Consider the following 26775-nt stretch of genomic DNA (forward strand, 5'->3'; position numbering starts at 1 on the left):
AGAATCTTATTAGGTAAGTTCACTATGCGCATATCATCAGAAGTATTTATTTTTTCTGAAGTATTTATTTTTTCCAAGAGACTTGTTTGCGCTACTTTTGCGGATTTATTGCGTCTCCCTCCTCGTCTAGTCTTTTTTCACCCAAAGGGGCTGATGAACCACTGGGCGAAGGGACATCAGATACCACAGGATCCTCAGCTGCGCTTGAATCCGAATCCGTAAACCACCCATCGGTGGTAGGTTTCTTTTTATAATTCTTATTGCGGCCGCTGATATTATTAACAGTCTGTTTTTTGTTACCGAATTGCTTCCAAGTGAATACCCGCCCTGCATCAAAATCTTGTTTATCTCTTAAAAATGTCTCTTTTTTTTCTTTTGTTTCATTTCTATTTGTGTAAGAATTAATTTCCTTTCAAGTTTTTTCTGGAAATTCTTGACTTGGCCTTCATTACAACATGAAGATAATTCGCTTTTCGCTCTTTCAAGTTCACTACAAGTAGATGAGTATTCTTGCTCATTCCGTGATGTTACTAACTGTAACAATTTTTGGGAGCACTCAAGATGAATTGCCATCCATGCTTTTTCAAAAACGGGGTCATCATGAAACTGAGAAGGTTCTTTATAAATTCTCAAACCCCGCGGCACCCTTTTGCAGTCTATATAAGATTTAAGGAATTCAATAGTCCAAAACATTCTTATCTCCTTCTCGGCCAGGAATTGTCTTTTATATTCCAACGATTTCGTGCTGATAACTTCCAATTCGTCTTTACTATAGCAATCAACAAAAAAATTACTTGCATCTGCACGTCCCATTTGCAGCCCATCTTGCACTCCATGTGCCTCATCGAAGGTATTGGGAAAATCCATACCCCAAACAACAAATCAACAACCACCAGTATATAATGCAACTCTAAAACTCTCTCGTGCTCTATTCCTTAAAAACAAACATAGCAGTCCAAATAGAAGAAAAAAGTGAATGGCACTGAGATTAGATGAAAAGAGTTACTTACTGGTATGGAGGGGTCCACTCTGAATCATTGGCACATTATGGGAGTGAAGTCACTAGGTGGAGGGTGCTTGCCAGGAATAAACATGTAGATAAATCCAAATGAAGAAAAAAGCAGCAACACTTCCGTTATGTGACGAAGAAACCTTAGTCCTTTATTTCCAATATAAATTCATGGACAAGGTAATCAGAGCAGGGACAGTGCAAGTAAAAGGACGACGGCCGTTTCGCATTAAACACGCTTCCACAGGTCCAGATATGTCAGGCAGCATGTAATTTCCTTTTTAAAAGCGATCATGTGACAGCATTTGCATATGTTTAAAACATACCATGTAGAAAACTAAAAAGTTCATATAGAACACATCATTAACAAATGACACGACAATTCAAACATATATCTAATTTTGTTGATTGACTAGATCATACATATTAACCACAAGAAAAGACGAAAAAATATTTTGCAAAAAATTCCTTTACAAAATTTTTTTTTAAATACGGACGTCGTCCTTTTACTTGCACTGTCCCTGCTCTGATTACCTTGTCCATGAATTTATATTGGAAATAAAGGACTAAGGTTTCTTCGTCACATAACGGAAGTGTTGCTGCTTTATTCTTCATTTTGGATTTATCTACATGTTTATTCCTGGCACCCTCCACCTAGTGACTTCACTCCCATAATATGCCAATGATTCAGAGTGGACCCCTCCATACCAGTAAGTAACTCTTTACACCTAATCTCAGTGGCATTCACTTTTTTCTTCTATTTAAAAATTGCAAATATCCCAAGTTATTACTCAACACATAGTGCCCAGATTGTGCTCCAGGAGATACACATGCCATAAAATAAGTGGTCTCTTCTCACTATAGTAATGCCCAGGGCCGGCGTCAGCACCCGGGCAAGTGCCGGGGCCCTGGCGAGACAGGGGGGCCCATAACGGTAAGACACTGATGCCGACACTGATGCGCATCATGTGCTCCTGGGACCCCCTGAAGCCGGACTACATGCCTCCCTGTGCTAGTGAGCTTGACTGTCACTACATAGTCAACTCCCAGCCTGGACTTGGAGGCGGAGCTGGAGCTGACATCCCCGGCAGCAGGAGGCGCGCCACACAGAGCTCTGGGAGTCAGGACTGACTCTGCGCAGCTGCAATAATACTCACCATGGGGATACGAAGAGTCACTTCCGGGCTGGCGGTCGTCACTTCCGGGTGAGAGTGAGGACCAGCTCATCATCCTACATCCTCGCTCACACACAAATTGTCATGGGTCCGGGTCCACCGTCCAGCGTGGCAGCGAGCAGCAGTCAGTGCACGTGACGGGTGCACCCTGTGTCCACAACGGTCGGGGGCGACAGTGATGGCGTGACTCGTGAGTTACGACCGTGACGTGAAAGTGAAGCAGTGAGCCTTCCTGCCTGGTCCGACCCAAAGCATTGCGGAGGGATGCAACTTGCCTGGGACTTGTAGTCCGACACAAAACAGACCTACAGTATGGCATCTGAGAGATGCTGGGACTGTAGACTATATACAACATGGCTGGCTATGCAATATACAACATGGCTGGCTATGCAATATACTACATGGGCTGCCTGTGTTATACACTATGTGGGCTGCCTGTGTTATATACTACGTGGCTGTGTTATATACAGTTAGGTCCATATATATTTGGACAGAGACAACATTTTTCTAATTTTGGTTATAGACATTACCACAATGAATTTTAAACAAAACATATCAGATGCAGTTGAAGTTCAGACTTTCAGCTTTCATTTGAGGGTATCCACATTAAAATTGGATGAAGGGTTTTGGAGTTTCAGCTCCTTAACATGTGCCACCCTGTTTTTAAAGGGACCAAAAGTAATTGGACAGATTCAATAATTTTAAATAAAATGTTCATTTTTAGTACTTGGTTGAAAACCCTTTGTTGGCAATGACTGCCTGAAGTCTTGAAATCATGGACATCACCAGACGCTGTGTTTCCTCCTTTTTGATGCTCTGCCAGGCCTTCACTGTGGTGGTTTTCAGTTGCTGTTTGTTTGTGGGCCTTTCTGTCTGAAGTTTAGTCTGTAACAAGTGAAATGCATGCTCAATTGGGTTGAGATCAGGTGACTGACTTGGCCATTCAAGAATATTCCACTTCTTTGCTTTAATAAACTCCTGGGTTGCTTTGGCTTTATGTTTTGGGTCATTGTCCATCTGTAGTATTGAACGGCGACCAATCAGTTTTGCTGAATTTGGCTGGATCTGAGCACACAGTATGACTCTGAACACCTCAGAATTAATTCGGCTGCTTCTGTCCTGTGCCACATCATCAATAAACACTAGTGACCCAGTGCCACTGGCAGCCATGCATGCCCAAGCCATCACACTGCCTCCGCCGTGTTTTACAGATGATGTGGTATGCTTTGGATCATGAGCTGTACCACGCCTTCGCCATACTTTTCTCTTTCCATCATTCCGGTAGAGGTTGATCTTGGTTTCATGTTATGACCCCAATGGCAGGGGGTCTCAAAGACAAATAGCGAAGTCTGCAAGCATAAAACCCAGCTCATAGGGCAGTGGTAACTGGGCTGACCATATACCTGAACCTAGCACACAAATAACAGCAGCCGGGGAACGTACCTACGTTGATTCTAGACGTCTCGCGCCAGCCGGAGAACTAACTAACCCTAGCAGGGAAAAGAAAGACCTTTCTTGCCTCCAGAGGAAATACCCCAAAAAGTTGGATACAAGCCCCCAACAAATAATAACGGTGAGGTAAGAAGAAAAGACAAACGCAAGAAATGAACTAGGTTTTTAGCAAAGAGAGGCCCACTAACTAATAGTAGAATATAGGAAGATGACTTATATGGTCAGCAAAAACCCTCACAAAAACTCCACGCGGAATATTCAAGAACCCCCGAACCGTCTAACGGCACGGGGGGAGAACATCCGCCCCCTAGAGCTTCCAGCAGTATCAGGAATCACATTTAGTACAAGCTGGACAAAAATAAGAGCACAATAAATAACCAAAAACAAGAAAGCAGGACTTAGCTTAATTTTGCAAAGAACCAGGACCAGCAGAAAGGAGCAAACAGAAGGATCTGATTACAACGATGCCAGGCACCAGACTGAAAATCCAGGAATCCAGGAATTCAAACAGCGACACCCCTGGACTAACGAGGCCAGGTGGGTACCAAGCAAGGGAAGGAATATCAAAGTGTCATATCACTAGTGACCACAAGAGGGAGCCAAAAAGTCTAATTCACAACAGTTTCATCTGTCCAAAGAATGTTCTTCCAGAACTGTGCTGGCTATTTTAGATGTTTTTTTAGCAAAGTCCAGTCTAGCCTTTTTGTTCTTGATGCTTATGAGTGGCTTGCACCGTGCAGTGAACCCTCTGTATTTACTTTCATGCAGTCTTCTCTTTATGGTAAATTTGGATATTGATACGCCGACCTCCAGGAGAGTGTTGTTCACTTGGTTGGCTGTTGTGAAGGGGTTTCTCTTCACCATGGAGATTATTCTTCGATCATCCACCACTGTTGTCTTCTGTGGGCGCCCAGGTATTTTTGCATTGATGGGTTCACCAGTGCTTTCTTTCTTTCTCGGGATGTACCAAACTGTAGATTTTGCCACTCCTAATATTGTAGCAATTTGTCGGATGGGTTTTTTCTGTTTTCGCAGCTTAAGGATAGCTTGTTTCACCTGCATGGAGAGCTTCTTTGACCGCATGTTTACGTCACAGCAAAACCTTCCAAATGCAAGCACCACACCTCAAATCAACTCCAGGCCTTTTATCTGCTTAATTGAGAATGACAAAACGAAGGGATTGCCCACACCTGTCCATGAAATAGCCTTGGAGTCAATTGTCCAATTACTTTTGGTCCCTTTAAAAACAGGGTGGCACATGTTAAGGAGCTGAAACTCCTAAACCCTTCATCCAATTTTAATGTGGATACGCTCAAATGAAAGCTGAAAGTCTGAACTTCAGCTGCATCTGACTTGTTTTGCTTAAAATTCACTGTGGTAATGTCTATAACCAAAATTAGAAAAATGTTGTCTCTGTCCAAATATATATGGACCTAACTGTACATGACTGTGCTATATGCTACGTGGCTGTGCTACATACTACATGAGCTGTGCTATATACTACATGGCTGTGCTATATACTACGTGGCTGTGCTTTATACTACGTGGCTGTGCTTTATACTACGTGGCTGTTCTATATACTGCGTGGCTGTGCTATATACTACATGAGCTGTGCTATATACTACATGAGCTGTGCTATATACTACATGAGCTGTGCTACATACTACATGGCTGTGCTATATACTATGTGACTGCTATATATTACGTGACTGTGCTATATACTACGTGATTGTGCTATATACTAAGTGGCTGTGCTATATACTACATGACTGCTATATACTATGGCTGTGCTATATATTATGTGGCTGTGCTATATACTACGTGGCTGTGCTATATGCTACCCAATTTGAACTTTTACAAATTTTCTACGTTAATACTTTCTAATGTTTACTTTAAAAAGTTTTCCATTAAAAAATTGTCATATTCAATGTATGCAGTTTTTTCTTTGCAGCAAGTTCAGCTAACAATAAAATGCCTACTGGTAACAGGAAGAGGGAGTAGGTCATAAAAATTTGCATATAGGGGGATGACTTATATAAAACCCCTCTGCTTTATGGTATTGTAGAATTTACAATAGCTATCAGTCATTTAAGAAGTGAAATATGGCATTGTACTATACCTATAATTCTCTGCTGTATCTGTGCATCATGAATCGTGGAATGTGTTAAAGTGGAGGGGCCCACTGAGACTCTTTCGCCCGGGGCCCTCAAAAACCTGGAGCCGGGCATGGTAATGCCAAAAGCATGGATGCGTAATGTGATTTTGAGCACAGTCTAGTAAACTGTAAACTGTCATTGTCTTGGTGAATAATTCAATAATTTTGCATAACTTGCCATTTTTACAGACCGTTTAAGTGGAAATGTTCAAAAATATAGAATTCAAGGATATTTTATTCTAAAATAATAATTGGTTTTATTCTTGGCAGATGACCGTACCAGGACACAGCTGACCTCTTCAATGTTTAAATCAGATAATCTTGAGATCCCACAGGATACAATTGAAGTGAATGCCATTACTCCAAATATACCATCATCCCTTCACAGCAAAGATCTGTCATCTGATCCTTTGGAACAGGTCCTGTCTTCTGTTTCATTACCTAGTACTAATGAAAATCAAAGTAACAAAACAAGCATTAAAAAACGAACTGCTCCTAAAGCAATGAAGACCTTTTCATTTTTAGAATATGGAAATAGTTTTCCCCTAGAAAAGTCCTTTCTCAAACAACAAAACTTTCACAAAGCAGACAATAGATTTTCTTGTTCCAAGAGTGGGAGATGTTTTAACCAGAAATCCAATTTTGTCAGTAACCAGAGAATTCACACAGGGGAGAAGCCATTTTCGTGTTCAGAATGTGGAAAATGTTTTATTCGAAATGCGCAGCTTGTTACCCACCAAAGAACTCACACAGGGGAGAAGCCTTTTTCCTGTTCAGAATGTGGGAAATGTTTTACAGATAAATCAGGTCTTATCAGACATCATAGATCTCACACAGGGGAGAAGCCTTTTTCCTGTTCAGAATGTGGGAAATGTTTTAACCACAAAGCGCATCTTGTTACCCACCAAAAAACTCACACAGGGGAGAAGCCTTTTTCCTGTTTAGAATGTTTGAAATGTTTTCTAGATAAATCGGCTCTTGTCAGACATCATAGATCTCACACAGGGGAGAAGCCTTTTTCCTGTTCAGAATGTGGGAAATGTTTTAAGCAGAAAGCGAATCTTGTTAGCCACCAGAAAACTCACACAGGGGAGAAGCCTTTTTCCTGTTTAGAATGTGGGAAATGTTTTCTAGATAAACCAGCTCTTGTCAGACATCATAGATCTCACACAGGGGAGAAGCCTTTTTCCTGTTCAGAATGTGGGAAATGTTTTAACCAAAATGTGCATCTTGTTACCCACCAAAAAACTCACACAGGGGAGAAGCCTTTTTCCTGTTTAGAATGTGGGAAATGTTTTCTAGATAAATCCGTTCTTGTCAAACATCATAGATCTCACACAGGGGAGAAGCCTTTTTCCTGTTCAGAATGTGGGAAATGTTTTAATCAGAAAGCGAATCTTGTTAGCCACCAGAAAACTCACACAGGGGAGAAGGCTTTTTCCTGTTTAGAATGTGGGAAATGTTTTACCAGGAAAACGAATCTTGATAGCCACCAGAAAACCCACACAGGCGAGAAGCCCTTTTCCTGTTGAGAATGAGGAAAATGTTTTGTGAAGAATTCACCAAAGAATTCACACAGGGGGCGTGGCGATGTAGTAGAGTGGAGAGGACGCGTCCAGACAGAACTCCTATAATCATGTCACAATCCTAACTTTGTTAAAGCCCTGAGCGAGTTTACCTGCAAGCAGTGTAGTCCCCTGGGCTCCTGAAGGTCTCCGGCTCTTGGGGAAGTGCGACGCTCAGCTCTGGTGTGTCAGGCTCTGACGAAGTTCCTACGGGACATAAGGCCTGTGGAGGACGGCGGTTATCTACTGTGCACTCTGGTGGCAGGATGCATGGAGCTGTGGACTTTGCTCCTGGAGGGACTGATGGAGCAGTGCGGCTATATCCTGGAGGTAACAGAGGGGGAAGCGCAGTGTGAGCTCTGAGAAATATAGCTCATTCTGCTACCCAGGACTTGAACAACAGTTTCAGATTTGCCATAAAACCCAGCGCTCTACCTTACTAAATACTTGGATCTGTTTGCACTCCTCTATATTACTGTGCCTGGACAAGTGTGTGTGTGTGTATATATGCTTTATAATAATACTGCTGCAACTGGAAGTAGAGGAAGAGAGAACTTTAGAAATACACGTTTTCTCAACTTGCTATACTTTATATTTGTTAACCACGAATCATTCAAAAGGTTCAGGGTTGGCAAACAAACTAAGAGTTTGCAAGTTTTGATCCATCTGATAATGACCTCTCAGGAATAATCCATCACAAGCGAAGACTGCGAATCAGTGTAAAAAACGCATTTCTGATAGTAAAGAAGTTGGTGACCAAGAGGATCGAACTCTTAAACAGGCATCCAAACAGTTAATGCAAGCCATATATTTAACTAGAACAACCCTGACTGGAAAAGTAGAGGATATGCACTATGAAGTAGGGTGCATCCCACAAGATATGCAAGCCATGGGGAGGCACATTACAGAAGTTGTATCAAGAGTATCCCACTTGGAGGACAATCTTACACCTATAGAAACTAAGCTGACAAAAGTGGCTGGCTCCATAAATGCCTGGAAGCAAAAGGCAGATGATCTGAAAAATAGAAATAACATAGGAATCATTAGATTACTGGAGCGTTCGGAAGGCCAGCAGCCTGAGCAATTCCTGGAAGGTTGGCTAAAGGATACTTTGGGAGATGAATTCTCCTCCACATTTTCCGTGGAAAGGTCTCATAGGGTCCCTACAAAATCTCTTCCTCCGGGCAGTCTACCTAGACCTTTTCTGGCACATCTCCTCAATTGCAAAGACAGAGATGTATTCTACGCATGGCACAACAAAGGGTCCTATCAAATTCAATAATGCCACGATTTCAATATTCCTTGATTTCTCTATGGAACTCCAGAAAAAATTAGCACAGTTTATGGAGATCAAGAAGCAGCTCAGAGAAAAGAATGTTCTATATTCAATGATCTATATAGCTCGACTCCAAATTGTCCATGAGGGTTCTTCCATATTTTTTTACGGATCCAGGGGAGGCAGCCAAGTGGTTCCGATCCCATATGGGATCTCATGAAAAGAAGTTCTGATATGCTTGCAGCTAATTTTGAACTCTCCTAACAAGTGTATGATTGGAGCTTTTTCTACTCGCGTCCAGTTTAACAGCAATACCGGACATTGTGTTCAGTGAGGGTATCCCCTTGTTCAATCCATGATAGGAGCACGGGCCTTTGCTCCTTTATTTTTGAATTTTATTTTGATCTCTTTTTATATCAGTTCTGTTTGTTGTTTATGTAGAAGCTGCTGCCAAGAGTCTTTATATGCTGCCTTTAAATTTTACATGTGTTTATAATGTATATCATATTTGGATGAGAAAACGGGTTCTGAAATTATGTGTATGACTTGGAATGTGAGGGGTCTCAAATCTCGTAAGAGAGTTAAGGTATTTTCCCAGATTAAGCGTTATCACCCTTATATTGTGGCTTTGGTTGAAACACACCTAACCAGAGATTCAGCTCTGTGCATACAGAAGCCATGGGTGCAATGGTTCATTCACACATACCATACTAGTTATTCAAGGGGGGTATCATTATTGATACATAGAGATGTTAGGTGGGAGGTCAAGGAGGCTCGGAAAGACCCTGACAGCCGCTTTATTTTTGTATATGCATTGATAAATTCAAGTAGGTACGTTATATTGTGTGTTTATAATCCTCCCCCATTCAATGTCTCAGTTCTTCAAATGGCAATGAGCTTTGCTTTTAATTATCCGGATGCGCACGTTATATGCATGGTAGACTAATTTAGTCATGGACAATTATGTTGACAGACTTAGGCTGGATGGTGAGACTTCGGGAGGGACCCCTTCTCCATCTTCATCTCAGCTAGCACTGTTCATAGAGGGTAGTAGGTGGCTAGATCTATGGAGGCTGCGTCATCCTAAGATGAAGGAATATACTTGTCACTCATCTAATAGACGCACTCTATCCCGTATAGACTATATATTTGGATCCAGTAGATTAGCTAGGCGGGTTGATGACATAAAGCATGGTAATAAAGGGATCTCAGATCACAGTCCGATATTAGATTTGGCCAACTGAACCACAATATATTCTGGAAGTTAAATCCATTGTGGCTAAAAAAACAAATAGGTTCTAATGATAGAACTATTGATCAATTAGATCATTTCATTTCTTCCCATCGTGAACCCCAGAATATTAAACTGTTTTGGGATACCCTCAAGGCATGCTTAACCCTTAATCCCATATGACGTACTATCCCGTCAAGGTGACTTGGGACTTAATTCCCAGTGACGGGATAGTATGTCATATGCGATCGGCCGCGCTCACGGGGGGAGCGTGGCCGATCGCGGCCGGGTGTCAACTGACTATCGCAGCTGACATCTGGCACTATGTGCCAGGAGCTGTCACGGACCGCTCCCGCCCTGCACATTAACCCCCGGCACACTGCGATCCAAGATGATCGCAGTGTTCTGGCGGTATAGGGAAGCATCGCGATGTGATCACATTACTCCGAGGGTCTCCTACCTCCTCCCTGCAGGCCCCGGATCCAATATGGCCACGGGGGGCCTTCTGGGTCCTGCAGGGAGGTGGCTTGCAAGCGCCTGCGCAGAGCAGGAGCTTGCAAGCCTCCCTGCAGTGCCTGTCAGATCACTGATCTGGCACAGTGCTCTGCAAAGTGTCAGATCAGCGATCTGACCCTATAACATGATGCCCCCCCTGGGGCAATGTTATAAAGTAAAAAAAAAATAATCAAGGAAAAAAAAAAAAATTCCTAAATAAAAAAAAAAAGTTCCAATAAATACATTCCTTTATCTAAAAAAAAATAAAAGTACGCATATTTAGTATCGACCCAACCTATAAAACTGTCCCACTATTTAACCCCTTCAGTGATCACCGTAAAAAAAAAAAAAAAAAAAGGCAAAAAACGCCTTATTATCATACCGCCGAACAAAAAGTGGAATAACACCGATCAAAAATACGGATATAAGTAACCGTGGTATAGTTGAAAACGTCATCTTGTCCCGTAAAAAACGAGCCGCCATACAGCATCATCAATGAAAAAAAAAAAAAATTATAGTCCTCAGAATAAAGCAATGCAAAAATAATTATTTTTTATATAAAATAGTTTTTATCATATAAAAGCGCCAAAACATAAAAAAGATATAATATAATAATTAAAGATATAATAATTTTACCAAATGTGGAATGGTATAAATGCCCCCCCCCCCCCCCCCCCAAAGAAATTCATGAATAGCTGGTTTTTGGTCATTCTGCCTCACAAAAATCGGAATAAAAAGCAATCAAGAAATGTCACGTGCCCGAAATTGATACCAATAAAAATGTCAACTCGTCAAGCAAAAAGCAAGGCCTCACATGACTCTGGACAAAAAGATGCAAAAATTATAGCTCTCAAAATGTGGAGACGCAAAAACTATTTTTTAAAATAAAAAGCGTCTTATAGTGTGTGACGGCCGCCAATCATAAAAATACGCTGAAAAACCCGCTATAAAAGTAAATGAAACCCCCCTTCATCACCCACTTAGTTAGGGAAAAATAATAAAATTTTAAAAAATGTATTTATTTCCATTTTCCCATTAGGGTTGGGGTTAGGGCTACAGTTAGGGTTGAGGCTAAAGTTAGGGTTAGGGTTGGGGCTAAAGTTAGGGTTGGGGCTAAAGTTAGGGTTTGGATTACATTTACGGTTGGGATTAGTGTTAGGGGTGTGTCAGGGTTAGGGGTGTGGTTAAGGTTATGGTTGGGATTAGGGATGTGTTGGAGTTAGAGGTGTGGTTAGGGTTGGGGTTAGGGGTGTGATTGGGTTAGGGTTTCAGTTAGAATTGGGGGCTACCACTGTTTAGACACATCAAGGGCTTTCCAAACGCGACATGGCGTCCGATCTCAATTCCAGCAAATTCTGCGTTGAAAAAGTAAAACAGTGCTCCTTCCCTTCCGAGCTCTCCCGTGTGCCTAAACAGGGTTTACCTTAACATATGGGATATCAGCGTACTCAGAACAAATTGGACAACAACGTTTGGGGTCCAATTTCTCTTGTTACCCTTGGGAAAATAAAAATTTGGGGGTTAAAAACCATTTTTTGGGGGGAAATTATTTTTTATTTTCACGGCTCTGCGTTATAGTGAAACACTTGGGGTTAAAAGTTCTCACAACACATCTAGATAAGTTCCTTGGGGGGTCTAGTTTCCAATATAGGGTCACTTGGGGGTTTCTACTGTTTGGATACATCAGGGGCTCTGCAAATGCAACGTGACGCCTGCAGACCAATCCATCTAAGTCTGCATTCCAAAAGGCGCTCCTTCCCTTCCGAGCTCTGCCATGCACCCAAAGGTGGTTCCCCCCACATATGGGGTATCAGCGTACTCAGGACAAATTGGACAACAACTTTTGGGGTCCAATTTCTCTTGATACCCTTGGGAAAATAAAAAATTGGGGGGCTAAAAAACTATTTTTGTGGGAAAAAATGATTTTTTATTTTCTTGGTTCTGCGTTATAAACTGTAGAGAAATACTTGGGGGTTCAAAGTTCTCACAACACATCTAGATAAGTTCCTTAGGGTGTCTACTTTTCAAAATGGTGTCACTTGTGGGGGTTTCAATGTTTAGGCACATCAGGGGCTCTGGTGAAGCGTTCCAGTGTTATAACCTCATAAAGGGACAGTGGTCAGAATTGTAAAAATTAGCAAACCACCCTTGGGGGTTAAGGGGTTAAAATGATATTTATCTTCTACAATTTCTTATATTAAACGGGTAACTTCAGGGGAGGACGATAAGATAGAACAGTGACTGACGGACTCAGAAGCTCTGTACATATCTAGTCAAACTAATGAAAATAGAATTGAGTGGCTGACCTCATATAGTTCTATATACCCAATATATGGACACCAAATCTAAACGCAAACTATTTTTTACCCGTCAATCCTACTTTGAACTGGGGAACCAGGCAAGTAAATTTTTGGCTTTTTTGGTGAGCCAGCATAACACGTCTAATACTATACTCCAAATTCAAAAATTGGATGGTTCAGTGGTAACCTCGACTGAGGATATACTTCATTGTTTCTTTGATTATTATAGAGCATTGTATAGCTCTCGGAGTGGTCTTGGTATCCCAGAATGTTTTGATTATCAGATATAAAATTCCCCACGTTGAGTCCTACTCAGCAGGCCTTTCTGGATGCTGATTTTACTATAGAGGATTTGACAGAAGGTGCCATGATGGATATGGCTTCTGGGAAAGCTAGCGGACCGGATGGATTCCCCAGGAAATTATACAGGAAATATCGAGATATATTGGCACCACTTCTTTTAAAGATGTTTCGAGGGATCTGGGAGGGAGGATCTTTGCCAGACTCCTTTTATGAGGCTAATATTATTGTGCTTGGAATGAAGGGAAGGACCCCCTTGAATGTGGATCTTATCGCCCCATATCGCTGGTAAACGTGGATTATAAAATCTTTTCTGAGGTTCTGGCCACTAGGCTGAACTCGGTTATATTGGATCTTATAAAGCCAGACCAGACTGGTTTCTTCTATTAATATAAGGCGGGTCCAGTCGGTGGTTCAATATAGTTCTTTGGTGTCCGATAATAACTGGGCTTTGGCATCCTTCGATGCGGCTAAGGCCTTTAACTCCCTTGAATGGCCCTTATTGTCTGCATGTTTACAGAAATATGGTTTTGGTGCTAGATTTAAAAAATGAATTGGCGTAATATACACAAAACCTAAAGCTCGTATAATTATAAACAACTCTGTATCGGAATCGTTTTCTCTATCTAGGGGAAAACGTCAGAGATGCCCCCTCTCTCCGGCCCTCTTTGCTCTTGCGATTGAGGTGTTGGCAATACGTATAAGGTCCTCTCCAAATATTAGGGGTATAAACATAGCAGATCGTTTAGACAATATCGGCTTATATGCTAATGATATGGTGATATTTATAGATAAGACAGAAGAGCCGTCACAGGTGATTACTACCATAGATTAAATTGATAAATGCTCGGGGTTATACATAAATTGGGATAAGACTCAAACAAAGAAAACCGCACCACCAAGAACCATAAATAAAGTTTAAAAATTGTATACTTTTATTAGAAACCAGTTATATAAATTACAAGGGATGTGACAGGGGTAAAACCAGAATATGGGGGAAAACACAAAGACACCAGGCATGAAACAGGCATATAGTGTTACATGTATAGTTGCTCCAAAGTGTGTCTTATTTAACAAGATTATAACCCAGAATCTAGGTGCACACCATGGAAACAAACACCAGTCACGAAGGGGCTGTAAACCACCTTTGACTACGCTATCTAACAAGTTTGTACTTAAAATAAATCAACCATTATTGTATTACCTGATGCCGCCTGGAGCCCTGTGTAGCCCACCGTCCCCGGTGAGGACGGGTGCTCGGCAGGGATTTGACCAACGCGTTTCGAGATGTGTCTCCTCTCTTCGTCAGGGCTATGATAGCGCGTTGGTCAAATCCCTGCCGAGCACCCATCCTCGCTACCTTGTGACGTCACATTCTAGCCCCGCCCACCTATCGCGCCGAATCCCAGCGTTGCTCACGGCCGGAGCGCGCGGGACACGGCCGATACCTTGCCCCAGTGGCTCTCCACTCAGCCACTCTTGCAGCAATATCTTCTCCTAGTTGGCGGTCAGCCCCAGCCCTGCACCCGGTGCTGTATTACCGCTTCCTCGGATCTTTCCGAGCACTCCTGCTCACTAGTGTGCCTCTCTCTAGAGGCTCCCTACTCAGCCGCCCTCTGCACCAGCACCTTGTGACACCGTCGGCTGGTCCCAGTTTTCTACTTCAGCGTTACATTCCTGCTACGTGGAGGTTCCGCAACACATTTGGAAAGTAAGTGCGCTGTTCCACTATAATATAATATAATTCGCTAAGCATCACTTTTGGAGATCCTGCTGTGTATTATTAATACATTCTATTTAGGCACGACAGTAGCCCCTCATTATATTGCTCCTATATGGGCCAGTAATCCATCTAGTTCCAGCCCGTCGCTTACTGGGAAGCAACCTTCAAGTGCACGCAGCATCACCTATTACCATCTGTAAGTACTTTCCTTTTGCCTCAACATAGTACATGGACCTACATTTATTAATACTATTATATTAATTTCCAGTATATAGGATATATATTCCTTTCTTTCAAGTGTCAAGTCCTTGCTACAGCTACACCAACCAGCAATCTATGCCAAATAAGTGAGTACCATCATTACCCTTATACTTATATTTATACATCTTTTGGCATTTTTAGTTTTAGTTTTGGTGTATATTCTCTTCTTCAACTTGGTTAGCGCAGAGATTACATCTTATTCTCTTTTGACATACCCACTTTTCACAGGTACATACACAGAACCTGTTTTAATCTCCAGCTGCTTTCTATATTTCCCTTGTATCCCTATCTATAAGTGGTAAGCTCCAGTGGTATTTTCTTAGTTCTTTGAATTAGTAAATTTAGCTATACCGTATGAGAGAACACTATATCAGAATAGGGGGTGTTTAGGGAAATTTGACAAGATTTGGGACAGGTGGAACTCTTCTCATCTTACTATACTAGTACGTAGAGGTCTAGTACCACCATGAATATTATGGTTAGAATGCATCGAATTCTATTTTATGGCATCACAAGACTATTAATATTGTGTAACTATACTTGACAGCTGGATAATTGTAGTTTAATTAGTTATGTAGTGTGATTTTGAGCTATATACTACCAAATATATATATGGTTAAATATTGTTTTCTGATTATTTGCTAATTAATCTATTGTCCATACTGCATTATATGGACTTGAGAAACTAAAATTGTTCAAACAATTTGATGTACAAATTTGCTGTTCTTTTATTACTACTTTGACAGATGCATATGTATTATTTTGGTTGTATGCTAATTTGTACATTTTGATTTGTGAATTAATAAACAAATTTAAAAAAAAAGAATTCACACAGGGGAGAAGCTTTTTTATGTTCTTAATTGTTTTTTACATAGTCACATACAAGTGCTTCTCACTAAATTATAATATTATCAAAAAGTTAATTTATTTCAGTTCTTCAATGCAAAAAGTGAAACTCATATATAGAGTCATTAGAGTGATCTATCTCAAGTGTTTATTTCTGTTTTTAATTATAGCTCTCAAAATGTGGAGACGCAAAAACTATTTTTTAAAATAAAAAGCGTCTTTTAGTGTGTGACGGCCGCCAATCATACAAATACGCTGAAAAACCCGCTATAAAAGTAAATGAAACCCCCCTTCATCACCCACTTAGTTAGGGAAAAATAATAAAATTTTAAAAAATGTATTTATTTCCATTTTTCCATTAGGGTTGGGTTGGGGTTAGGGCTACAGTTAGGGTTGAGGCTAAAGTTAGGGTTAGGGTTGGGGCTAAAGTTAGGGTTGGGGCTAAAGTTAGGGTTTGGATTACATTTACGGTTGGGATTAGTGTTAGGGGTGTGTCAGGGTTAGGGGTGTGGTTAAGGTTATGTTTGGGATTAGGGATGTGTTGGAGTTAGAGGTGTGGTTAGGGTTGGGGTCAGGGTTAGGGGTGTGTTTGGGTTAGGGTTTCAGTTAGAATTGGGGGCTACCACTGTTTAGACACATCAAGGGCTTTCCAAACGCGACATGGCGTCCGATCTCAATTCCAGCAAATTCTGCGTTGAAAAAGTAAAACAGTGCTCCTTCCCTTCCGAGCTCTCCCGTGTGCCTAAACAGGGTTTACCTTAACATATGGGATATCAGCGTACTCAGAACAAATTGGACAACAACGTTTGGGGTCCAATTTCTCTTGTTACCCTTGGGAAAATAAAAATTTGGGGGTTAAAAACCATTTTTTTGGGGGAAATTATTTTTTATTTTCACGGCTCTGCGTTATAGTGAAACACTTGGGGTTAAAAGTTCTCACAACACATCTAGATAAGTTCCTTGGGGGGTCTAGTTTCCAATATGGGGTCACTTGGGGGTTTCTACTGTTTGGGTACATCAGGGGCTCTGCAAATGCAACGTGACGCCTGCAGACCAATCCATCTAAGTCTGCATTCCAAAAGGCGCTCCTTCCCTTCCGAGCTCTGCCATGCACCCAAAGGTGGTTCCCCCCAAATATGGGGTATCAGCGTACTCAGGACAAATTGGACAACAACTTTTGGGGCCCAATTTCTCTTGTTACCCTTGGGAAAATAAAAAATTGGGGGGCTAAAAAACTATTTTTGTGGGAAAAAATGATTTTTTATTTTCTTGGTTCTGCGTTATAAACTGTAGTGAAATACTTGGGGGTTCAAAGTTCTCCCAACACATCTAGATAAGTTCCTTAGGGTGTCTACTTTTCAAAATGGTGTCACTTGTGGGGGTTTCAATGTTTAGGCACATCAGGGGCTCTGGTGAAGCGTTCCAGTGTTATAACCTCATAAAGGGACAGTGGTCAGAATTGTAAAAATTAGCAAACCACCCTTGGGGGTTAAGGGGTTAAAATGATATTTATCTTCTACAATTTCTTATATTAAACGGGTAACTTCAGGGGAGGACGATGAGATGGAACAGTGACTGAAGGACTCAGAAGCTCTGTACATATCTAGTCAAACTAATGAAAATAGAATTGAGTGGCTGACCTCATATAGTTCTATATACCCAATATATGGACACCAAATCTAAACGCAAACTATTTTTTACCCGTCAATCCTACTTTGAACTGGGGAACCAGGCAAGTAAATTTTTGGCTTTTTTGGTGAGCCAGCATAACACGTCTAATACTATACTCCAAATTCAAAAATTGGATGGTTCAGTGGTAACCTCGACTGAGGATATACTTCATTGTTTCTTTGATTATTATAGAGCATTGTATAGCTCTCGGAGTGGTCTTGGTATCCCAGAATGTTTTGATTATCAGATTTAAAATTCCCCACGTTGAGTCCTACTCAGCAGGCCTTTCTGGATGCTGATTTTACTATAGAGGATTTGACAGAAGGTGCCATGATGGATATGGCTTCTGGGAAAGCTAGCGGACCGGATGGATTCCCCAGGAAATTATACAGGAAATATCGAGATATATTGGCACCACTTCTTTTAAAGATGTTTCGAGGGATCTGGGAGGGAGGATCTTTGCCAGACTCCTTTTATGAGGCTAATATTATTGTGCTTGGAATGAAGGGAAGGACCCCCTTGAATGTGGATCTTATCGCCCCATATCGCTGGTAAACGTGGATTATAAAATCTTTTCTGAGGTTCTGGCCACTAGGCTGAACTCGGTTATATTGGATCTTATAAAGCCAGACCAGACTGGTTTCTTCTATTAATATAGGGCGGGTCCAGTCGGTGGTTCAATATAGTTCTTTGGTGTCCGATAATAACTGGGCTTTGGCATCCTTCGATGCGGCTAAGGCCTTTAACTCCCTTGAATGGCCCTTATTGTCTGCATGTTTACAGAAATATGGTTTTGATGCTAGATTTAAAAAATGAATTGGCGTAATATACACAAAACCTAAAGCTCGTATAATTATAAATAACTCTGTATCGGAATCGTTTTCTCTATCTAGGGGAACACGTCAGAGATGCCCCCTCTCTCCGGCCCTCTTTGCTCTTGCGATTGAGGTGTTGGCAATACGTATAAGGTCCTCTCCAAATATTAGGGATATAAACATAGCAGATCATTTAGACACTACTGGCTTATATGGTGATATTTATAGATAAGACAGAAGAGACGTCACAGGTGATTACTACCATAGATTAATTTGATAAATGCTCGGGGTTATACATAAATTGGGATAAGTCTGCCTTATTGCCCCTTTCTCATAGCCCAATGGCCCACCTTGATAGCTTGTCTCCATTGCCTATTGTCTCATTTTAAATACTTAGGCATTAATATATCCAAATGCAGTGACCTTGACCTACAGCTTAATATTCTTCCACTATTGGAACTGGTCAAGCTTAAATTTGGCTCTTGGAGTAATCTTCCGTTATCTGTAGCCGATCGTATAAATTTAATTACGATGATTTTACTTCCTAAGCTTAGCTACTCCCTACAACATAGTGCTGTATTGGTTCCTAAATCCTTTTTCACAAATGTAAATTCCATGATCATGTCTTTTATATGTGCGAAAACTAGACCTAAACTTAAATTAAATACTTTGCAGAGGTCTAAACAATTGGGAGGAGTGGCAATGCTGGACTTCTTTTTATACTATTTGGCCGGGCAGGTTAAAGCTTTGGGTAAATGGATGTTTGATAATTATCTACCCAACTCAGAAAGTCATCTAGCTCACGCTGCAAGGGTTGATTGCCTGTTAGGTTTCCTGGAAACAGACAAACTTAATGTTCCTCAATTATTGCCCCTACTTCGATTAGCGCGGTCAGTTTGGAAACAAATTAAAAAAGTAATCCTCTTTAAGGACATTATAGCTGAAATGCAGCTATGGAATAGTACTTATTTCCCAATGTTACTAATCCACTGTTTTCTTGATCTTACATAATTTTTCCTCGGTCAAAGATTTATATGATCATGATGTTTTAATATCATTTGAACAAATACAAACTAAATATAATATCCCGAGGTCCCAATTCTTTCATTACTTCCAGCTCAGAACAGCTTTCCAGTCGTATTTACGTTATATGAATATTACCCAAACTATCTCATCTCTCCCTTTAATAGGCATCCTTAAATCACAAGGTCCCCAAGGTCTCATTTCTTCTTTATATACGTACATGTCTGTGGGAACTGACTCTGCTATAATGATAATTAAGGGGAAATGGGAAGGCCTCATCGCTGATGCTGAAGGTGAAGACTGGGAGGAGATTCTTGAATCTCCAATTAAGGTATCCCCATCTGTTATTAATAAAATGATTCAGTTGTATATAATATATCAATCATATCAGACTCCGTTACGACTTTTTTAAATGGGTGGGCTCCAATCCTAAGAATGTTTGAGATGTCATTCACTGGACGCAGATTTTATACATATGATATCGGACTGCCCCATTATTCTTTCCTACTGGAGCGAGGTAACATCGTTGCTGACATCCTTAATACAAACCCCTGGTCCTTTTAGTCCACTAGTCTGTTTATTTGGGGTGTTGGATGAGGAGACATGGGGACATTATGCTAGGATTTTCCTGCGTGAGACACTTTTTCTGGCCAGGGAAGTGTTGGCATTATGTTGGATGGGTGGTTCACATCCCTCTCTCAGAGCTTGGATTGAATGAGTAAATTTAGCTATACCACAGAGAGAACACTATATCAGAAAAGGGGGTGTTTAGGAAATTTGACAAGATTTGGGACAGGTGGAACTCTTCTCATCTTACTATACTAGTACGTAGAGGTCTAGTACCACCATGAATATTATGGTTAGAATGCATCGAATTTTATTTTATGGCATCACAAGACTATTAATATTGTTTAACTATACTTGACAGCCGGATAATTGTAGTTTAATTAGTTATGTAGTGTGATTTTGAGCTATATACTACCAAATATATATCTGGTTAAATATTATTTTCTGATTATTTGCTAATTACCGTATTTTTCGGACTACAAGACGCACTTTTTTCCCCAAAAATGTAAGGGGAAAATGGGGGTGCGTCTTGTAGTCGGAATATACTTACAAATTATGCGGCAGCAGCAGCGGCGGCGGTCCCGATGCAGCCATGCTGGTGCAGCTGTGGCTGTGCTGCGGGCAGGGACTGTGCTGCAGGCAGGGGCTGTGCTGTGGGGCTGTGGCAGCGGCTCTCTAGGCTCAGTGGGGGCTCCGACGGCATTTCTTCAAAGCCCGGAGGCCCCCTGCTCATCCGACATGTTGCGGTGGCCTCAGGCTCCGAGAACATAGGCACCAGGAAAATGGCCGCCGGGCCAGCGCACGCTCAGATTCAAATCTCGTCAACGAGATCTCGTCTCCCGAGATCTCGGGGCGAGATCTCGGCAACAAGATCTGAATCTGAGCGTGCGCCGGCCCGGCGGCCATTTTCCTGGCGCCTATGTTCTCGGAGGCCACCGCAACATGCCGGATGAGCGGGGGGCCTCCGGGCTTTGAAGAAATGCCGTCTGAGCCCCCGCTGAGCCTAGAGAGCCGCTGCCACAGCCCCTGCCTGTAGCACAGCCCCTGCCTGCAGCACAGTCTCTGCCCGTAGCACAGCCACAGCTGCACCAGCATGGCTGCATCGGGACCGCCGCCGCTGCTGCTGCCGCATAATTTGTAAGTATATGCCGTCGGAGCCCAGAGAGCCGCTGCCACAGCCCCGCAGCACAGCCTGTGCCCCAGAGCCCAGCCACTGCCGGCAGCACAGCCTGTGCCCCCAGAGCCCAGCCTGTGCACCCAGAGCCCAGCCCCTGCCCCGGACACAGAGCCTCCACCCCTGCCCAAGCACAGAGCACCAGCCTGGGATGGGATTTCCTGGAGGCCAATGCACCAGCCTGGACCACCGAAAGGCCCCTGTGACCACTTCTCCACCTGTGGCGAGCCCTTCACTGGTAAGCTGAATTCGGACTGTAAGACGTACCCCCATTTGAAACATTTTTTTTTCCTTATTTTTATTATGAAAATTTGGGGTGCGTCTTATCGTCCGGTGCGTCTTATAGTCCGAAAAATACGGTAATCTATTGTCCATACTGCATTATATGGACTTGAGAAACTAAAATTGTACAAACAATTTGATGTACAAATTTGCTGTTCTTTTATTACTACTTTGACAGATGCATATGTATTATTTTGGTTGTATGCTAATTTGTACATTTTGATTTGTGAATTAATAAACGAATTAAAAAAAAAAGAATTCACACAGGGGAGAAGCTTTTTTATGTTCTTAATTGTTTTTTACATAGTCACATACAAGTGCTTCTCACTAAATTATAATATTATCAAAAAGTTAATTTATTTCAGTTCTTCAATGCAAAAAGTGAAACTCATATATAGAGTCATTAGAGTGATCTATCTCAAGTGTTTATTTCTGTTGATGACTGTATCCTACAGCCAACAAAAACCCAAAAGTCATTTTGCAGGAAATTAGAATAAAAACACCTGCAGTGGCTTTCTAAGTGTTCAAAAAAGGTCCCTTAGTCTGTTTCAGTAGGCTCCACAATCATGGGGAAGACTGCTGACTGGACAGATGTCTAGTCATTGACACACTCCAGAAGGAGGGTAAGCCACTTTAAAATTTAGTATTTCAATAATAAAAAAATATAGATTACTTAACATATGCAGGTTCTAACTAGCAAATAGATACTCTGTATATTGAGGGACTGAGTTATTCTGAGGATTTTGGCCGATACATCTGTTCTCTGTTTGTCAGAACTATAGGGCTTTTGTCAGAACTGTCAATATGTGGCTATTTGGAGACAGTAAATGGTTCTTAAAGGTCACAGGCTATATGCTTAAGCATTTCAAAATGAGGTAATGTACAAATAACTAATATTCATATTCTGCAAGTTACTAGTGTTCTTCTAATACGGTAGAGGCTATGAACATAGCGGCAGATCATCTTATGTTGTTATGAGACAGGAAAAATAGAAACCAATGTAAGTCTATGGGTCAAAATAGTATATAAGCCGACCTAACTCTTGTTCAGGAGATCTCCCATACTTTACGAATCTCCAACCCGGACCACATCAACTTCAAGACCATATGTAAGAACCACGGAATGCTTGTTTTCTCTTTAATCTAATACTTATTTTTGGGTGCTATGAACTTACTTTTCTTCATTTTTGTAATCACTTTTTGAATAAACATTAAACAAGATTTGTTTTATCCACATAATTCAATATTGCGTTCCTTTCTATCCTCACCGTGCTCTTACTTTAAAAAAAAAAAAAAAAAAGTAAGAAAGTGTTATTTTTTTCTAACATTTTGGCGAGTGCAGCCAAATCTGATTTTTGTACTATATGTGTGGATTCCTTTCCCTTGCACACGGAGGATGAGGTACTAAATACCTGTTGTTCGAGGTGCAGCAATTTCACTATTTCACGTCATAAGGATCAGACAGAATCTACAGACAATGAGGATTCGTGTCTCCAACCATAAAGAGCTGCATGTGTCCCATCCAGACGGAGGTCTGAGGAGTCAGTAAAGACACAGCGGACCATTCATTGACGGTTGTATTAATCCAGGAGAGGAAAAGATATTCCATAGGTGAGAAAATGGATTTTAGATTTTATTCATGATTATTCTAAGAAAAGTAGTATAGAGTTTTTGTTCATAGCCATACAGATTCACAATTATGGTCTAGTTTGTATAGCCAATGTGAAGCAGAGAATCTTAAAATTGATAAGTTTTTTTTAGTAAAAAAGTTACAAAGGAAGCTTCAAAATGTCATGCACATGGTCCGAGTGTCCAATAATTTAGTCTTTAAGAAAACTGAAACACAAGCACATAAAGCATGTACTATCACACAACACATTGGTAAGGCTAGTTTCGCATTTGCGGATGGAGGGCTGCGTACATCCTTTGTGAAGCTCCGCCCACTCCCACACCTCCTCTCATCTCCGCCTTCGTCGGCATGCGACGTGCGTACGCTATCTTTACCATTAGGTATGCAGGCCATGCAGATGTATGCGGATGTCTCCACATGCATCGTTTTGACGGTGCGGCGACCGCACCAAATTGCAACTCGTTTAGCGCAGGTCACCACACCATCAAAACGACGCATGTGGAAGCATCTGCATACATAGGCATGGCCTGCGTACCTAATGGCAGGGCCGGACTGGGACTAAAATTCAGCCCTGGCATTTGAAGTTACACAGGCCCACTTGTCACATGGTGACTGTATAATATCTTTGTACACTTGTAGGCAGGGCCGGTTTTAGGCAAAGTGGGGCCCTAGGCAAAGTTTAAAATGGGGCCCCAAAAGCTAACATATTGCACATCACACAGAAGCCTTTCTGTTGTATTTACGTGCGCTGAGTTCAGGCCGCTAAACGAGTTTGATCGACAATACTGAAGTTGTTCAACGCTTGTTTCCCGGCCTCTTTCCACCAGCTGAGGAATAATGATGAGACAGAACGATCACTAATAGATCAACATACAGTATCATGTTTTCAGCAGCACATCTACAGTTTACACTGGCAATGTGCTGCTGACAACAAGGCTTTTTGTTCCAGCAAAAACAACCCGAATATGCAGCATTTTACTTGTTTAGTAAAATACACCCCATAGTCCTCCATATATTATAATGTGCTCCATAGTCCTCCATATAGTATAATACACTCCTCATAGTCCTCCATATAGCATAATACAATCCTCATAGTCCTCCATATAGCATAATACAATCCTCATAGTGCTCCATATAGTATAATGCACCGCCACAGTCATCCATGTAGTACAATTCACTTCCCATAGTATAATGCACCCCATAGTTCTTCATATAGTATAACGTATTCCCCATAGTCCTCGATACAGTATAATGCAGCCCACATATAGTATAATGCAGCCACCCCAGAGTATAATGCAGCCACCCGAGTATAATGCAGCCACCCCAGAGTATAATGCAGCCACCCCAGAGTATAATGCAGCCACCCCACAGAGTATAATGCAGCCACCCCAGAGTATGTAACCCCCATAGAATATAATACAGCCCACCTCCCCATAATATATAATGTAGCCCCCCATAGAATATAATGCAGCCCCCCATAGTATATAACGCAGCCTCCCCCATAGAATATAATATACCCCCACAATAGTATATAACACAGCCACATAGTACATAACATGGCCTCCCCCATAGAATATAATATACTCCCCATAGTATATAGCAAAGCCCGCATATTATATAGCACAAACCGCATAGTATACAGCACAGCCTGCATACTATAGCACAGCTCGCGTAGTAGATAACACAGCCCACACAGCAGTATTCAGCACAGACCACACAGTAGTATACAGCACAGCCCACGTAGAAGTATACAGCACAGTCCACACAGTAGTATACAGCACAGCCCACAGAGTAATATATACAGCCCACAGTAGTATACAGCACAGAGCACAGCCCAGAGAACTATATATAGCACACAGTAGTATACAGCACAGAGCACAGCCCACAGAGTACTATATATAGCACAGAGCACACAGTAGTATACAGCACAGAGCACAGCCCAGAGAACTATATATAGCACACAGTAGTATACAGCACAGAGCACAGCCCACAGAGTACTATATATAGCACAGAGCACACAGCAGTATACAGCACAGAGCACAGCCCACAGAGAACTATATACAGCCCACAGTAGTATACAGCACAGAGCACAGCCCACAGAGAACTATATACAGCCCACAGCAGTATACAGCACAGAGCACAGCCCACAGAGAACTATATACAGCCCACAGTAGTATACAGCACAGAGCACAGCCCACAGAGAACTATATACAGCCCACAGCAGTATACAGCACAGAGCACAGCCCACAGAGTACTATATACAGCCCACAGCAGTATACAGCACAGAGCACAGCCCACAGAGAGCTATATACAGCCCACAGTAGTATACAGCACAGAGCACAGCCCACAGAGAACTATATACAGCCCACAGTAGTATACAGCACAGAGCACAGCCCACAGAGAACTATATACAGCCCACAGCAGTATACAGCACAGAGCACAGCCCACAGAGAGCTATATACAGCCCACAGAGAACTATATACAGCACAGAGCACAGCCCACAGAGAACTATATACAGCCCACAGTAGTATACAGCACAGAGCACAGCCCACAGAGAACTATATACAGCCCACAGCAGTATACAGCACAGAGCACAGCCCACAGAGAACTATATACAGCCCACAGTAGTATACAGCACAGAGCACAGCCCACAGAGAACTATATACAGCCCACAGCAGTATACAGCACAGAGCACAGCCCACAGAGTACTATATACAGCCCACAGCAGTATACAGCACAGAGCACAGCCCACAGAGAACTATATACAGCCCACAGCAGTATACAGCACAGCCCACAGAGAACTATATACAGCCCACAGTAGTATACAGCACAGAGCACAGCCCACAGAGAACTATATACAGCCCACAGCAGTATACAGCACAGAGCACAGCCCACAGAGTACTATATACAGCCCACAGCAGTATACAGCAGAGCACAGCCCACAGAGTACTATATACAGCCCACAGCAGTATACAGCACAGAGCACAGCCCACAGAGAGCTATATACAGCCCACAGTAGTATACAGCACAGAGCACAGCCCACAGAGAACTATATACAGCCCACAGTAGTATACAGCACAGAGCACAGCCCACAGAGAACTATATACAGCCCACAGCAGTATACAGCACAGAGCACAGCCCACAGAGAGCTATATACAGCCCACAGAGAACTATATACAGCACAGAGCACAGCCCCCAGAGAACTATATACAGCCCACAGTAGTATACAGCACAGAGCACAGCCCACAGAGAACTATATACAGCCCACAGCAGTATACAGCACAGAGCACAGCCCACAGAGAACTATATACAGCCCACAGTAGTATACAGCACAGAGCACAGCCCACAGAGAACTATATACAGCCCACAGCAGTATACAGCACAGAGCACAGCCCACAGAGTACTATATACAGCCCACAGCAGTATACAGCACAGAGCACAGCCCACAGAGAACTATATACAGCCCACAGTAGTATACAGCACAGAGCACAGCCCACAGAGAACTATATACAGCCCACAGCAGTATACAGCACAGAGCACAGCCCACAGAGAGCTATATACAGCCCACAGAGAACTATATACAGCACAGAGCACAGCCCACAGAGAACTATATACAGCCCACAGTAGTATACAGCACAGAGCACAGCCCACAGAGAACTATATACAGCCCACAGCAGTATACAGCACAGAGCACAGCCCACAGAGAACTATATACAGCCCACAGTAGTATACAGCACAGAGCACAGCCCACAGAGAACTATATACAGCCCACAGCAGTATACAGCACAGAGCACAGCCCACAGAGTACTATATACAGCCCACAGCA

General features: G+C 42.1%; 2 protein-coding genes across 3 annotated transcripts in view; both read left to right on the forward strand.

The window, feature by feature from the left end:
• Window positions 1-10959, forward strand: part of LOC143767972 (uncharacterized) — a 45614-nt gene extending 34655 nt beyond the window's left edge. Inside the window, exon 2 of the mRNA XM_077256558.1 lies at window positions 6062-10959. Coding sequence (XP_077112673.1) covers window positions 6094-7323 — 1230 coding nt within the window. The 5' untranslated portion in view covers window positions 6062-6093 and the 3' untranslated portion in view covers window positions 7324-10959. The remainder of the gene's footprint in view (window positions 1-6061) is intronic.
• Window positions 1-26775, forward strand: part of LOC143767939 (uncharacterized) — a 122768-nt gene that overhangs the window by 41277 nt on the left and 54716 nt on the right. The gene's annotated exons all lie outside the window — the stretch shown is intronic.

The sequence above is a fragment of the Ranitomeya variabilis genome, chromosome 4, assembly GCF_051348905.1.
Source record: "Ranitomeya variabilis isolate aRanVar5 chromosome 4, aRanVar5.hap1, whole genome shotgun sequence".
Taxonomy (NCBI): domain Eukaryota; kingdom Metazoa; phylum Chordata; class Amphibia; order Anura; family Dendrobatidae; genus Ranitomeya; species Ranitomeya variabilis.